The sequence below is a fragment of the Gasterosteus aculeatus genome, chromosome 21, assembly GCF_964276395.1.
Source record: "Gasterosteus aculeatus chromosome 21, fGasAcu3.hap1.1, whole genome shotgun sequence".
Classification (NCBI taxonomy): domain Eukaryota; kingdom Metazoa; phylum Chordata; class Actinopteri; order Perciformes; family Gasterosteidae; genus Gasterosteus; species Gasterosteus aculeatus.
Window position 1 is genome coordinate 19071034 of NC_135708.1, and position 16599 is coordinate 19087632.

General features: G+C 47.6%; 1 protein-coding gene across 1 annotated transcript in view; it reads left to right on the forward strand.

Annotated features, from left to right (window-relative positions):
• The first annotated feature begins 1416 nt into the window (after positions 1-1416).
• The window catches only part of dpp6a (dipeptidyl-peptidase 6a), a 125425-nt gene continuing 110242 nt past the window's right edge, over positions 1417-16599 (forward strand). The window contains exons 1-2 of the mRNA XM_040167123.2: positions 1417-1726; positions 1843-1916. Coding sequence (XP_040023057.1) covers positions 1860-1916 — 57 coding nt within the window. The 5' untranslated portion in view covers positions 1417-1726; positions 1843-1859. The remainder of the gene's footprint in view (positions 1727-1842; positions 1917-16599) is intronic.

Genomic DNA, 16599 nt, shown 5'->3' on the forward strand with positions numbered 1-16599 from the left:
CCTACACTGATTCCATTTTCACTATCAATCAACCCCATAGTGTTCTTTGACTTTAAAGTGTCTTAAATGCCTCGGATAAGAACACACTCGTATTCATGCAGAAAAATAAGTTATGTGGCAAACACAAGTTTCTGTATTTCTATTTTTCTTAGTGAGAACAAATTATCACTGGTTCCCTCCACACATGGTAGGTTTTCTATATATTATTATTTTTAACATATGACAACTGTCTCCCTCCAAACACACTCATGTTATTTTCTTCCTCTGGATTATTGCTAAGTATTTTTTTTTCTTGCAATTTTCATTAGTGACATTTGATCCCACTGATTCTTTTCAAACTTTGGTTTATTACAGAAAATAAGATATGTGGCAAACTTGATAAAACTGTATTTTACGTTTCCACTCACAGGGCGGCATCATGTTTCTGTACAGTGACTCATCCGATGACAGCAGTGAAAATTGTGGCACCAACGCGTTTAGTTTAGTGTCGAACGCGCAGATTAGAATTGCATCCAAATCGAACCAGTTTGCTGGTTAAAACTTTTCGCCGCTTTGTTTTTAGACAGAGAAGCAGAAACCAACACATCTCCCAGAACATTACCTGCCCCCAGGTGTTCGTGGGTAATTTGATAAATCACGTTTCAATTCAGATAAAAAGCAACGGGGGTGCAGTGATATTGGTAAACCTTATTGAAAAACATCCATCCAATGGCAACAACTGGACTCAAGTCATTGATTGATATTGCTTGTTTGAAGAATTGCCAGTATAATTAATTCTGAGTTGCATGAGGTTATATAAATACATACAGCAGCATCAGTCTTTCATTATTCGTGAATGCGTTGGACGTATATTGTTTTGACGTAATTGACAGGTGGGTGACGAATGTGAAAATAACACATTAAGTCGTGTCCATCAACGCACCAAACCAGGGAATATTTCTTGAGAGAATGATGGAGAATCCTCCCAAGACGCCATTAGTTTTTCCTCCACACTACTTACCGTACCGTGAATGCATTTGAGCATTCCTTTCCGAAATTGAGTGACAGCAACTTTGTCGCAGCCCGGATCCCCCCCCCAGCATTATAATTGTCACACTCCAATGGAGGCTTGCCCTCCTAACATTCCTTTATTACGCTGTAAATGAAACGAAACAAACGATCCTCCTCAGGTGGAGATAATGATTGTAATTGTCACAAACAATTTGTCACTTGCAATAGTCGGTGTCGGTCCTTCTATATGAATTTGAGTGCTGGTATTATGAGCCACTTTACAAAGAATGGCAGGGATCAGTATTTATAGGGACATTGCAGCGCTTTCTTTTGTTTTTATCAAACGCACCTGCAGCACATTTCCATCGCGGTGGATGATCGACGGGCTCCTTCAGCCCCGTGGCTGTCACATGCGATGCGCATGCGCAATTGCTGAGCGCGCACCCTCGCACGCGCACGAATCCGTCCGTGTGAGAGCAGGTCGGTTTTCACCAAGCGGTAAATGTAACGTGCGGTAAGTGCGCTGCAAGCGTCACTTTTATCAGCGGAGAATCAAAGTTTGTCGTCGGATGTTTGTTTGTCCTCGTGACCAATCAGCAGCGGCACGAGACGCGAGACGTCGACCAGGAAGTCTCGTTGAGTCCTCTGGACTTTGGACACGTTGGACACGTTCTCCGGAGAACGCGCGCAACAGATCGAGCAAGACTCGAACTCGCGGGTGATTCGAGCGCACAAGGTGAGTCCAACACGGGGGGCTCGTCCTCTTCAATGTCACTCCGACTTGGACAGAAGGACACCTGCGAGACTTCATCCGCTCCCCCCCCCCCCCCCCCCCCCCTCCTTCTTTTTTAGTTGTTCAAGTTTCCGTCATGAACCAAACGGCAGGAGCCACCAACGCGTACCGCAGATGCTCCAAAGGTGGAAAGGTAGGAGAACCTTCTCCACGGAACTCTGTGGAATAACGTGCGCGGCTCGCGCGTCCTTTGACGCCGCGGGAGAACCGCGCGGATGTTCGCGGTTTGTCTGCGGGTTTTGCGCTTTGGAGACGTGAGGGAATCTGTCCTGGGGGGGGGGGGGGCATTTTTCGGGCGAAAGGTGTCGCTGTGCGGTTAACAGCCACGTTTGGAGCTCTCGGGTAACATCATCCAGTTCTTTGGCACCTTGATGTCTTTTCCTGCTCAAACATCATCTGCTTTACGCAGAGATCCAATATAAGGGCACTGAGTCATTAGGCTGCTAGGTGGTTGTGTATAGTCAACGGGGGAGACAGTGAGGATGCACGATGGAGTCGTTCCAGTGAAACCTGTGTGTGTGTGTGTGTGTGTGTGTGTGTCCCAACACATCTGTCTCTGTCAACGTGCACCATCAGTGAGATGATGAAGTGTGAGAACTTCTTCATCTCCAGCAGCTGTGACACACGGTACGTCCGCAGCAGATTTCCCCATGTTTACTAACATGGATTTTTGTGCAAACTAATATTTGGATGTGATGTGTATTGATCGGAGGGGGCTAGATGTGCTAAATGAGTCTCGGTGCGTGTGGGTGTGACTTTACACACACACACACCGCTGCATCTGATGGTTCACTCTCAGCTTAATTGACACTGACTGTTTGTTTCTCTCTGCGCGATGATGCAGGTGGTGGCGGGTCACACAATGAAAGCACCGTGCACACGGTGGTTTCATCACAAAGGGCTTTTGGGCTAATAAGTGGAAACGTTACAGCTCCGCTGACCTTTTAAAAGGCGTAAAAAAAAATGGAAATTTGGTCAGAGAAGCAACACATTGTTTCAGCTGTGTCAAGTGAGGGACCAGTTTGCAGGGGAACGAACACTCCGTCCCGAGCGGAGGGTGAAAACGATATCAACTGGCTTGAGTTCAAAAATCCCCAAAAAGATTTAATTATCAGAACAGAAACAAACACAGTTCCAAAGTGAAGCTACGAAGAGGAATCTTACTACAGAATACACTTGAATCCGACCTGAAAGTGTTGATCTCTGTTGATTCTGCACGTCTCTCCTCTGGTGCACTGAATCCTTTTTCATCCTTTTAAAGCCGCATGTGATTGGCTGCACATTCCAACGTAGCTCCTCCCACGTTTCTCTCTGCCTGCAGGCATTTTATGGCCTTTCCACCTGAGATCCCTCACTCACCTGACCATTCATCCATACCAATAGTAACCCTATACTTAATACCGCAACGCTTCGGTCCAAAGCGTCTTCATGTGAACGTAGAACGTCATCATCTAAAAGCTAAACACTCTTATCATAACACACCTTACATCATCGTGTTATAGCTTTCCTACCTGAACCTGACAGGAGAAAAAAAAGCTTTATTTGGGAGGAAATATAGAAGAAATCTATTGAACGAAATGACGGACATCCTTTCATTACGATTATGGGTGTGTTTAATTCCTAATCCAGATATTATTCTAACATAATATGTAACCACACACAAAATATAATTCTGCCACTAAACGTGGTCATGATGGTGATGGTGTTTCTGCTTGAATTCCACGTGCGAGTGTCAGTGCAGCCTCAGCTAACGTCGAGCTGGTTGAATTAGTTTAAAGGATCGTGCAGCCAAGTATTAGTTGCAAACTGGAACCAAACTGTGAGCTTGACGGTTGAAAAACGTCGCCGTCCATCACGTAGCGATGCTCACGGACGACGTCCCGCCCTCCGTGACGGACATAACTCAGTCACATCAAGCACAAATGAAGCAAAGCAGAGTTTTTCATCTAATTCCACGGTGTCCCCCCCCCCCCTCCTCTGCGGAGTGTCTATTTCCAGTGGTGTTGACAGTCGGCCGCAGAGACGTGGATTAATGACACTCTGATTGGGTCTGCGTGCGTCCTGCAGGATGAGCCCCACGCGGTCACGGCCGTCAGCTTGTGACAAGTTTTGACAGGTTTGTAAACACCTGAGGGGAGGGGGATGGGGGGGGCAGGTGTGCTGTGTCCGGGGATTATTTAGGGATCCTTGAGAATTCCACGTATACGGCTGTTTTCCCCGCGGTTTTCGCTGTGTCTCGTTTTGAACGAGTGACCCCGAGACACTGAAAGAGCGACTCCAAAGAAGCCGCTCGCCACAAATCAGTCCTCCCTGCGTCCACGTCCCGTGTCTTCTGCCGCGTCCCTGTCCGTCCCGCAGCGAGCGATGCTCGTTGGTGCAGAGAGCAGCTCTGTGTTTCAATGCAAAAAGATGATCCGGTGAAGTGTGACGCCGCCCGTGTTTTTGTTGTCCCGCCCCCCCCATCACAGATCAGCAGCTTTTCTTTCAAGCCTCGGGGGGAGAATCCAAGAGACTGATCGCAGCCTCTAAAGACCGCCATGCAGTGCAGCAGCGTCCCTGAGGCGCGCGCAGCAATGCAGCTCGTCCTTCAAACGATGCACCTTTTCAAAGCGTTTCCGGTTTTGTGATATTGTCACATTATCGGTCGAGCTGCAAAGACTAAAAGCTCAAAGCAAAATAAATATATTAATGACATTTCGAAAATGAATCTGTCACTGCTGTGATAACCACTCATCATTTTTAAAACCAACATTTCAAAAAGTATATTGTCTCTTATCAGCTTCTGTTTCTCCATGTTCTTACACGGTAAACTGAAACCCTTTTTTTTCTTCTTATTTTTGTACATTTGAAGATGTCACCTCCCCGTCTGACATTTTCTAGACAAAACGATTAAAACATTAATTCTTCTCTGCAAATGAATCGATGATAAGAATGATTAGTTGACGTTAAGTTGAAATTATTTTCTCTTTTGTATGTTTTGTGTTTAAGTTCCCTCGATGAGTGAAATTAGGAGATGTAACAGAACTGTTTATGAAGGTCACGTGAAGTATTCCAGGTCATATTTAGTCCATATGTGTTATATGAAGAAAGCCGATGGACGCACTTGTGTTTGGCCACCAGAGGGCAGTGTGGTCCTTCACCACGCGCACCTGCAGGAAGGGTCGCTTTGTCTTTGAACACCTTCTCGGGCCGCCGTCTTCGTCCTTTGTGCCTTCTCTTCTTTGCGTTGAGATTGATCCTCCATTCATGGAAGAATTTCCTGGTTAATATTTCAAAGTTGTATTTTGGATCTTTTTCAGACATCCAGGATTTTGGCAGCTTTCAGGCGTCCCTTATTTGCTCTTGGATCAGGTCGGAGCGAGACTCCCTGCGTCTTGTCTCGGTCACAGCCGGCGTGTGTGATCATCGTGGGCCCCTGACAGCCGCGCTGTGCTGCCTGCACTCGCTAAACCCCAATTAGCTCCCCCGCAGTCTCAGATCCATTTGCAACTTTTGCTAATCTCTGCAGCTGCGGAGCCCAGAAAATCCCCCCCAATTCTTCCAATTATAGTTTAATTATGAAAACGCAAAAGTTTAATTTGTTACGAAAAGACAACAACAACTTAATTGATGATCCTTTGCAATGAATGTGTATTAACTGCTGCTGCCCAAATATAAATTGATGATAAATTGTCAGTGGAAGTTATAGAACTTGTGTCCCTTCAAATAATGAGAAATACCCCGAGGTTCAATTGTTTATCCCATCACTATGTGGATTAATTTGTTGTTTTTTTTAAACTCGTTTGTTTCTGCGGCTTACATCAGAATACAAATTACCACGATGGCAGCCAGTTATTCAGAGAGCAGAAGTGCTAAACGGTTACTTGGAGGAGCCGAGCTGAGTGCTATTTGGATGGAGAGTGGACTTCTTAATTACCGCGGCTTTGTTGGCCAACAGCGGGGCAAACACCGGCGCCAATGTGCCAAGTATTGATCCCTGCTCTCATTACACTGCGGGGCCCATTACAATGCACGCGTGCCCCTCCGACTCCCTCACACGAGTCTATGGAAATCATCATTGATTTTTACGCTCTCCTGTTTTTTTTTTTTTTCCTGGTCTTTCTGAAATGGCGGAAGGACGCCCGTCTCAATCGTCCTTCGAGTGCGTGTGCTCGAGGAGCCTCTCCTGCTCATTAGCACCGGTAATCTTTATCTAATCCGTGTGACTCTGAAAGAAGGGCCCCGGTCCAACTAAAGCCACTCCTGCTGCACAGTGAGGCCCTTGGCCTCTGATCGCTCTGTCCTGCTGCTCTCCAGCACATAAAAGCTGCTGTCGGGTTGCAACGCCAGGGAGGGGGGACAAAAAATAAATATACCTCGTGCATCGCTCTGTATTTGTGTGTGTGTGTGTGTGCACTGTTTAGAGTGGCATTGGAAGCCACATCTGAGACCCCACCCCCCCCCCTTTTGAAGTGAATAATGCAGCACACTGACTCGCTCACTCACTTTCGACGCCGGCGGGCGAAGCGTTTTTTTTTTTCTAAATGTGTTGCAGATTTCTGCAATTTCTGCGCTGCGCCCCTGGCCCCCCTCCCTCTATGGCCCCCTCCCTGTCCTACGACGGCCCGGGGATGCCCGAGCCGGACGGCTCTGTTTTTCCTGCGGTGACTGACACCTCGGGGAGCGTAATTGCGTCAGTCACCGAGACCTCCCCCGGACCTTTTGGGTGTAGCGGTCGGCTTGGCAAAACACCCGGGGTCCTGGCGGCCCATCTGCCGCCGCTGGTCGGAGAGACGGGCTCAACTGTCTGAAATCACAAGCGTATCAAGGTCTCATCAAACCTGACTGAACACCCCGCCGCCAAAGTATCTGCTGCTGTCACAGCCTGTCACTGCGCATTTTACCACCCGTGCCACTTGTGTGGACATGTGATGTGCTTGAGAGGAGGTTTTATCTTCAGCGTAGTGAGTCGACGCACAACGTGCATCTGAAGTGGTGAAACCATCAAAGCGAACGGTGTCTTGTTTGCTGTTTTTTTTGGGTTAAACCTTCTAGGCCTCATAGGGGAGACGTCTTAGCCGAGTGGGACTTATTGAGTAAGAAAACCGCACCTCCAGATAAAACACTCCGTCCCCATTAGAGTATGTGGGGAGAAGAAAAAGATCAGACTTGGGTTGGAAACAAAAGGCTGCTGCTTCTCCGGTAGACGCTGTTTGTCCTCGTACATCCTGAACCCACGCAACAGTCCTCGGGGCGAACTCGTGTGTTGAATGTCCTTGGTCAGCTATCCAGAGAGATGCATACAAATAGACATGCCTGCTCCCGGGTAACCGCGCTCACATCTCGACAGCGAGAATGAAATGCAGCAGCGTTATCCACGGATTTACACGTGTGTGTGTGTGTGTGTGTGTGTGTTAACAACAGCGGCGGGAGGATCGATCCTGATTAGTTAGTCTTAAACACGTTGTCTCTTGAAAAAAAAAACAAAGAAAGCCAAGCGGTTTGAAATGGCTCCGCTGCAGCGTGGTTATTTAAATCCACGGGGCCGGAATACTGAGAAGGCTTGAGGAATATGATACATAATGACTTGTCAGAATTGACAGCTGAGCAGACGTTTACTTAGTCTTGCAGAATGTGTCACCCTGTCGGTCCGTATGCTCAATCATTTTGATCCTGTGCGCTTCGGAGGCCGTTAAAGACAATTATGTCCTCAAAACGCAGCGTTTTTGGCAATTAAAATGCACATTGTAGTGATATGCTGGGCACTCTAATTGTCATGAATACGTAATTGCAATACAAGTAAACAGTACAATAAATGCAAGAGGGAAATATGTCTGGAGGATACATAAGGTTGTATGTGCACAATAAAATGCGGAAATACTATTACACAATTGCAATGCATGTGCTCTGCACCTGAACCATATATCTCCTGGTTGAAGATCGCCTGCAGGACTCAAACCAGTCTTTTGTTGCTCTTGACTCAAATCTCTGCCTCTTTATGGGCAAAGAGTCCATCAGCTCACCATCTCTCTCTTTTAAACTGAGCTTAATTGCATTCCCCCCCCCCCCCCCCGAGTCTGGCAGCGTCGAACGTCTCCGTCTGTCTGTCTCCTCCTGTGACCGGTGCTACCTGTGTCTTCCTGGTTGCTAATCCCCGGTGTGATGGGCCACCACAGCGATCGAGGACTCCGAGCTCGGTGCCGTCCGGCTGTTCTTTACCAACACGAAGCTCTTCATGCACTCGTCAAACTCCTTTTTTTTTTTTTTTTTTATTCATGAGGATGTTGCTCTCTAAGTAGTTGAGATGTTGCTCGTCCTCGATGGCCTCCCCCTCGTTTCGGGTTCATTCTCATGGTTTTCCAGCATTGATTTTAAATCCCAGCTGTCCGCTGCCATTCAGCAGTCCATCCGTCTGCTGGTGCCGAGTGCTGTTTTCAGAGACTTCGTTGTCCTGCGAAGTCCAACAAAGTCCACTGGATTCTCCTCGTGATCCGGTGCACGGCCGGCGGGGCCTGAGAGGGAACGACGTTGCGGGTGACGGGTGAGACAAGCGCAGGACATCCACCGGCGGGTTTATGTAATCACACTTTAACGCCTCAAGCATCTCCGGGTTCACTGAGCAGGAACCTTTTCTCTCAAATGAATTGTTTACTGTTTTCCTAGGTTTATTTTTAAGTTGGAATTCAGCAGCCTGAAAAGTACAACCCATAAAGCCCTGTGAGCCACGGCATTTCATGATGGAATTTGTCATTTGATAATGTAATTTACCAACTTATTGTGATTTCCAGTAAAGTTATTTCTGCACGTTGCATTTCCTGACATTTCCTTTTTAAACCACAAAGGCTCTTCACAAAAGAACCGTTACGTGGAACCATGTTTGGTGATTCCATAATTCCTCCTCTTCTTCATTATCGTCCTAAGTGTGTTCCAGGGAATATCTAGGTCTTTGAAATCCTTTTTATATCCCCCTCCTAAGCTGAGCCTCTCAGCCGTAAGCCCTTGAAGACCCGACGTTGGCTCCTGGTTGCTCATGCGTGTCTCTTGCGCACACACACACACACACGCTGTGCAACGAAGACACCTACGGGTCAAATCCTTTTAATTAGAATCACTTCACTTGATTTCAGGTGAAAGCATACTAGATTTGTACATGCTTTGAATGTGATCAGTTGAAATCCAGCACACTGCCAAGCCTCCAATTTTCACTCGTGCTGCACAATTTAAGGTGTTTGAGCTTCTGGGCTGAGCAGCTGTTTTCGTCCTGCTTTGACAATGCAATGCTGTCCTCATTTTAATCCTGCTATCGTTTTGAAATGATACATGCACGACGGGTCTATGGGTTTTTCTGCCTTCTTTTACAAGACAAACTGAGTTAAACGTGTCAAATCAGGCTCTTTGTCACTGCGTGTTAAACAACCACTTTAAAATCACAGGCGTCTTTATTGCGGCCTTTTAAAGGGGGGTTTAAAACGGTCTATGTGTGCAGCACATAATCATTTGAACTACGGCCGTCATTTAGGCCTCTTTAGCCTGACTGCGCGGCGCTCTGCCGGCGTGACTTTTACATATTGTTTTTTGCGAGCTCCGTCCTTGTGTGAGTGCACTTCCAAATCTGCAGCCTTTATTGAAATGTATAGCGGGGCCCGTTTTCACATAACCGGTGGAGCCAATTTGAAGTGTATGAAAGATGGCGCAAGCTGGATGCGTCCAGGCGTCCCCGGCAGTTAAAAAACCGAGGTGATTTGTGCTCTACGTTGCCCAAAGACGAGACGCCGCTCCCCTTGACGATGAACACTCGCCGCCCGAGAGTAAACAGCGGTTCTATTGCGTTTCCAGCCGGTGAGCCTCCAAATCAATGCTTTTGTAAATCATCCCGGGGAGGCGTGCAGACACGGGTCCACGCCGCGCGGCCAAAACAGCGCGTGGACACTCGGGGACATTAATACGAATGGATAAAGAGCGATGGGCCGCTGCTGTGCACTGCCAGCCAATAATAACGGGAGGAGTTCTCAGAGAAATGAAGGGAGTCGGTAGAGCGATCCACCATCTTTTCAGCTCGATTCACTGGTTGAGCCGTCATTTAAGTTGAACAAAAGCATGATAGTTTCTGAAATTTCACTACTGCTGAACCTCACCTTGCTGCCTGTTTGTATTAGTTTCACTTAATGGGTTTTGTGCCTCCAGAGACGGGCCAATCTAAAAGGAGCAGCCAGGCTGCAGACAACAGCGGAAAGTGGGACAGATATGCAGGTGTGATGTCAGAAAACCCGCCTAGTCAGCCTTATCCTTTTGTGCTAACCCGGTTTAATGCATAAACTTGCGGCGCAGACAAGTGTTCGTTCCCTTTCTCCGAACGGACGGCGCCTCGGGATTTATCTTTTCAGCATCATTAGCGCTTGATGATGACGTTACTGCACGTCTTAATGACACCAGTTTAAAGTTCTTCGTGAGTTTTTCAATTATCTTTTGATGCTTTTTAAGATCAACATTATTATCCCGTCATTGGCTTTGTTCATGATGTGCCTCTTTATGTAGTCGTTTTTTTACAGCTAACAATTGGAGTTTGTGAGTCAGACACACACTTGGTGCCACGCAGACTAAAGCTTGTCCAACGTTAGAATCATTACGTTACCGAGGGATCAGCGACAGTCCTGTTCAACCTACTCACTGCAGGGAATTCTCATTCCAAGCCTGGTTTGCTGCAGTGATTCTGAATATGGAAGTAAATCTGTGTCATCGGATTTTGAAAGAAAAGGGTGATTGAATTTCTAGCACTGAATATTTATGCATTGAAATCATGTATCTGAATGTTTTTCACTGTTAAAATATTAAACTGCAAAAAATTCAACCGCAAAAGATTCAATGCAAAAATTCAATGCAAAAAAATTCGAACCGCAACATCCGGGAACCCAGAGAAGTTGGACATGCAATGATCGTGCATGTAAACAGCATAACCTGCACGTACTGTCGGGCTTATGCGTCTGCACACGCTCCGCTAAAGCTGTTGCCGCCCCCTCCCCCCCACTACGCTGCAGCGGCTCCTATGCGCTCTACAGGCGCGTTCCTGGTTTCAAAACTCCGCCAATCCCTCCTAATAGCTCGTCGAAGCATCCCAGCATCAGCTGTCTATTACTGAATCTTACAGACACAAACCACACTGATGGCATGAAGTTAAAACACTCAACGAAGCCCCGTTATTAACGGACATGGCTGAAATCCGGTCATCATAGTCGACAAGCCGAAGTTGTATTGGGGCGCTCGCTCCTTTTGCTTGACGCACGCTCCCGATCTTGAATCTAGAATCGATTGCTCTTCCTTGGGTTCCCGGATGTTGCGGTTCGAATTTTTTTGCATTGAATTTTTTTGCGGTTGAATTATTTGCAGTTGAATATTTTAACGTTAAAAAACATTCAGATACATGATTTCAATGCATAAATATTCAGTGCTAGAAATTCACCCTTTTCTTTCAAAATCCGATGACACAGATTTACTTCCATATCTGAATGATAATCTTCTCGCGTCACTAAAGGAATAGTTCACTCTTATTTAGAGTGTTGCTGAGTTCAGCACTATGAAACATGGGGGGGGGGGGCTCGCATGGCTGTGTCCAAAGATACCACGATAACCGACAGCTGCGAGCATCTAACTCCAGCAGTCTGTAGACGATGCGTGCCGCGAGGCCTCGGATGTCCCCGTCACCCATCGCTCGCCCCCGCTCTGCAGTGACCGACCACGACACGTTCCAGCTTCATGTCCCTTTTCTGCGTGGAAAGCTCCCACATGAAACGCACATCACGGGTGTCCGGGGGGCCGACGCGCCGTCGTCTTAACAGGGTTGTTTACCAGACGCTTTGCGTTTTCCGGCGTGTAATCGCGTCACTAATTTTACATGCCGACGACGATCTCTGGCGAGGTTACATCCAGCCTGATTGATGGCCGCGCTGTTGCCCCAGAAACCACCTTGAGGGATGTAATATGACTCCCCCCCGTTATCAGACGCTGAAGCATATTCCTGTACTTAATCTCCTCGAATGGGCGTTTCGCAGGAGACACCCGGCCTCCGCGGGCTTTGACTGGTAATGAAAGGCCGCCTTTCTTCCGGGGGCACGTCTGAATGCGGCTTGTTTCAAAGCAGCAACAGTTACAAAGGGGACGGAAGGATCATTCACCGTCGTAGTGCGCAAACCCTCGGCGCCGTGCCGCTAAATGACAGGAAATTAGTGGCTTTTTTTTTCTTTTCTTCTTCAGGCGAATGAATTCTATTCATAAATGATAATGTCCGGCCCTAAAGCAGCAGATGTAGTCCGACGCATTGTGAAATTGTAAAAACGGATTTCACTCCACGACGAGTCATTCGAGAAGGCGTATTGATGCGTGACAACGGTTAGATGGGAGTTCATTGGCAGGCTCTTCTGTTTCCACATACATTCCAATAAGAGGAGGAGAACTGGTCTGCTCAGAGCGACAGGAACGCCGACTGTCACTTTTACTCCCATCGGAACTAATCGACCCCTTATAACATCTATTAGGGAGAATTTACTTAATGTTGGAACTTTTCAGATGGTGTCGGAGTCGATCTCACCGTCGCGGTGGATCCTTCACTGGGTGCATCGGCCTCGTTTTACAGTCTGTTGACAGTGGAATGGGAGGTGCGTGTAAATGTTGGTGAAGCGGAGGCAGATATTTGATCAACGTAGCGATGGACAGTCTGGTCTTCGTCCTGCTTCCCCTCAACAAAAGCCCTGGGTGGATTTTGGAGTAATATTTGGAAAGAACGCCGGGCGCTAAACGTTCCTGGTGACGTTAACAAGTGGCACCGCTTTGAAGGCCGGATGCAATCAGGCGGATGCGTGTTCGCTGTGATGGGGGTTAATGACACCCGAGTCTTCTAACCACTTCCTGTATTTTTTGTCATAGCACGAAATTGAAAATGTCTTTAATCATTCGACCCAAAAAAATAAATAAATAACATTACCTTCATGACGGCGGAAACAGAAGCGCAGAAATGCAAAGCGGTGGTTTGGTTCATGACTCTACACGGCAGTACCACGTCACGCTTACTGCAATTTACCAAATTAAGATTCCCCTTTTATTTGGTTGTAAAAGATAAAAGGGGAAAGATCCCAGTCGACCATATAGGCCGTCTCTGGCTGCAAATAGGAAACCTGCTGCTGATGACCTGCGTCTGAAATAAAGAACTTCCCCCTTTCTAATTTGGTTAATAATTCTGCCCCCGTTATCATCGTTAAACTGCATGCGCTGTGTGAGAACGGACCCCATGTCGCGCCACGTCTGTTTAGCATATTCATGTGTGCGAGAGCAGCACTGCTTCAGCACGTCAAACGCCTCGCAGCCAACTACATCCTCCCAGGTTCAGTCCGACCACGACTCCACCAGAAAGATCAAATCATGCTTTCATTATCGATTCGGGGACAGCGAAGAATAACCGGTGAAAATGTATGACTTTTGTTTGCGTGTATTGATTTTGCTTACCCCGTACTTTACACTCCTGCTCCCATCCTTTTTTTTTTTTTTTTTTAAGAGGCGCTCAAGTGTGAGTAGTGAAGCCTGAAGCCAGCTGCTGTGCTGTGGGAACTCATCACCCGGCCGTGAGGCGGGCAGAGTAGGTTAAAGTGATGAATTTGATCCAAGTTCCTGACAAACGCCTGCTGTTCAGGGCAACTGTCCCATTAATATTCAGACGTGCTTACCGGCTGCGCCGTGAGGTGATGGGGAGCCAGAAGTCCCCATAAGTTGGGTAATAATTACAGTAACTTTTCTGCCTCGCACTGGCAGCTTCCGCCGAGGTACCGCAGTCGATTTATCGCACGTCGTATTTTATTAGGCCGTGTTAAAGTCAGTGCGGAGCTACATATTTTAAAAGATCACGGGGCTTTTCCGTGTTTAGTGTGCAAGCCGAAACTAAGAAGTGGAAGGTGAGCTAAAAGGCGTTAAACCAGCAAACACGCAGGCGATCTTCAAAGCAAACGGTGCTAGCCAGTTGAGTTCACGACCTTTGCAGGTCTGTACGCCGCCGCCGCCGCCGCATCCGGCGTGCAAGATTAATGTGCGCGCCGCGCGCCGCTGTTTTCCTGCTCCTGAATTCATTAGAGACGGTAACGATCTGTCGTCCTGACAGTCCGGGGCGGGGAAGGTCAGCAGAAACCTCTTATCTAGATTACGGAGCCCCCCCACCAGCGGAGAAGTGCACCCATCAGTATTGAGAGAAATTCAGAGAAAGATGTTTGAGATGCAAATAAGCCGGAGTGTATGTGCTCGGTAATGGGTTCATTTTCTGCTAGATTTTGGATTCGGCTTGAGCCACATTTAAAGTGAAAAACCCATTGAACCCACACATTAGCATATTTAAGGACTAGTCTGTAGTGTAGCAGATGCTGGAGCGGCTTTTCTTCCTATTCTCTCCCAGCTAAAGAGCAGCCGTGTCAGCAGGCCACTATTGGCAGTTTTCACAGTAGTCTGCTCTTTAACTTCAGGTTGACGGCGACGTCGTCGTCTTCGAAATGAATCCCTCACCGCTCCGGCAAACGGCGAAAAGACAAAGGTGACAGCAGCCCCGAGGATATCACGGTATCAAGTAATTAAGTTAATAATGAATCCATCGATCTGCACTGTGAAGGTCTCGGGTTGAAGTTTATTGCGCAGGATGACTGCCGTCCCCAGAATGCGGCCTGCTCTCCGGACTCCTCTGGGGATTCAAGCCAATCGTGCCGTTTGATGTTTGATGTTTGTGTGATTGCTCGATGTTCTTCTTTACTGTGTTAATAACTGTTAACTCGTATAAAGTTCATTTCGGATGTTTTTTTTCCCCCAAGAGAATTTTGATTGGCTGTTATAGGAAACAGGAAGTGCCTTATCAGCTGTGAACGCGAATTTTTGGGCAAAGCGGCAATCGCGAAGCGAGTTCCCCCGACTTTTCTTAGTAAGTCCCGCCCCCTGCTTCGTTCAGCCGCTATGATTGGCCAGGCACTCGCCCACAGGCTAACAAAGCAGGAATAATCTCCGATAACACGCGGAGAGGGAGCTTGAATCCATTTTCTCGAGTCTTTGTGTTCCGTCAGAGACCACTGATCGTTACACCACAGTTGGTTTGTCATAACCAAAGACTTTCTCTACAACAACATTTTAGAATTATGCTCATTTATTTCCGCGTTGACTCACTTCTGGTTTCTGCCGAGCGTCTGCGCGTCGCGATAAGTGTCATTGTCCGCGCTCGGGCCCGCGTGACTCCGCGCTTGGGAGTCGGGCAGCATCTGTCCACACGCCAGCACGCGCTCTCTCTCCCCGTGCAGCGGCGTGTCGCTTTGGCTGCTGTCTGCTCAGCAACAGTCCACTGCCTGTTTTTTTAATTTGTTTCTTTTGCGGCGCGGCAGCACCACCAGCCCGACCCCGGCTCGCCGTTTTTACCCTGAGAGCCTTCACACCCGAGACGGCAGCCGCCTGCTGCGACCAACATTGTTGCTGCAGATGCCCTTGGCCGCCACACCTGCGTGTGATGAATTCTGCGAGTACACAACATGGCGAATTCAGCGCTGCACGTGCGCGAACCCTGAGTGATCAAACGCGGCATTACTGTATAGTTATATGCTGCAAGTTGGGTAAGCCGTGTGGTGGAGGATGTCTGACAGATGAACTCCACGAATACATCAGCGCCTCAGTGATGCAGGAGCACAGCCAGCTACCTGCTACCTGTGCAACTGCTGTGTTCTCCCTTTGTCAGCAGTCCAGCTGGAGCCGGGGGAGCCCAAAGGCCCCATTAGGTTGTTTTGACAGCCTTATTCACAGTAATTAATACCAGGCACTTTTTAAATGAGATTCATGCGAGACACGCTGTTTGCACTCCGCAGTTGGCGGCTGTGAGTTTAGGACTCTCGGCATCATCAGTGGACAGGTTTATTCATTCTTTTTGTGCGGTACAGTGCGCTCTGAGGGTCTGAAGATATGCTTTCGGACCGATATGGATTTACAAAGCTTCAGAGAGAGAAAGAACCAAGGCAGCCTTCATCTTGAAAGCGGGTGATACAGATGGCTTATACTCTTTAAACTAAAAATAGTACGTAGTGAAAGCAATATTACAGGTAAAAAATATTGTAGTAGTAAATATTGCAGGCTGTATAAGGCTCGAACATCAACAGTTGGCTAAGTAATTAGTTTTTATTCATACGTCTCTTTCGGGATTACTTATTGACGGCAATAAGGGGAATCAATAAGCTTTTATTTGGGACTTAATGAACTTTAACTGTAATTGAGATGGAGAAGAGGACATTACAAATTATGGGGGGAAAAAATCAATGCCACCGTGTCAAAGCGCAGGAGTTGTTGTCCTGCGAAGTTAATCCTCATTGTTTGTCCGTCCTCAGTAAACCTGAGACTGGTTACCATGGTAATAGGTAAGTGACACGATGAAGAATGATGAAGATGAAGAATGCTACAGGACAAAAACATACACTTTCTTGCTTTATCCTCCGTGTAGGTCACACAAACCTCAGACTGCATGTTGCACGTTGGGAAAAGTTCGATTGTGTATGTCTGCAGAAATCGAGCTTTAAGGTCACAGGAGTCCACCTTTTATAAGCCCCCCCCCCCCCCCCCCCCCCCCACACACACACACACACATATCTCAGAATCACATTCCCTCTGATTGAAACACCAATATGAGCCAATGCGCATCTCCCTCCGAGGGAATCCACCCGAACTTATCTACCCCCCCCCTCCCGCGTTACTGTTTTTGTATTCAAGGAAGGAGGACTCCACATTTTCTACAGAGAGGGGGGGGGGGGGGGGGGGGCACGTTGTTTTCCCTAATCAATCCTCTCGGT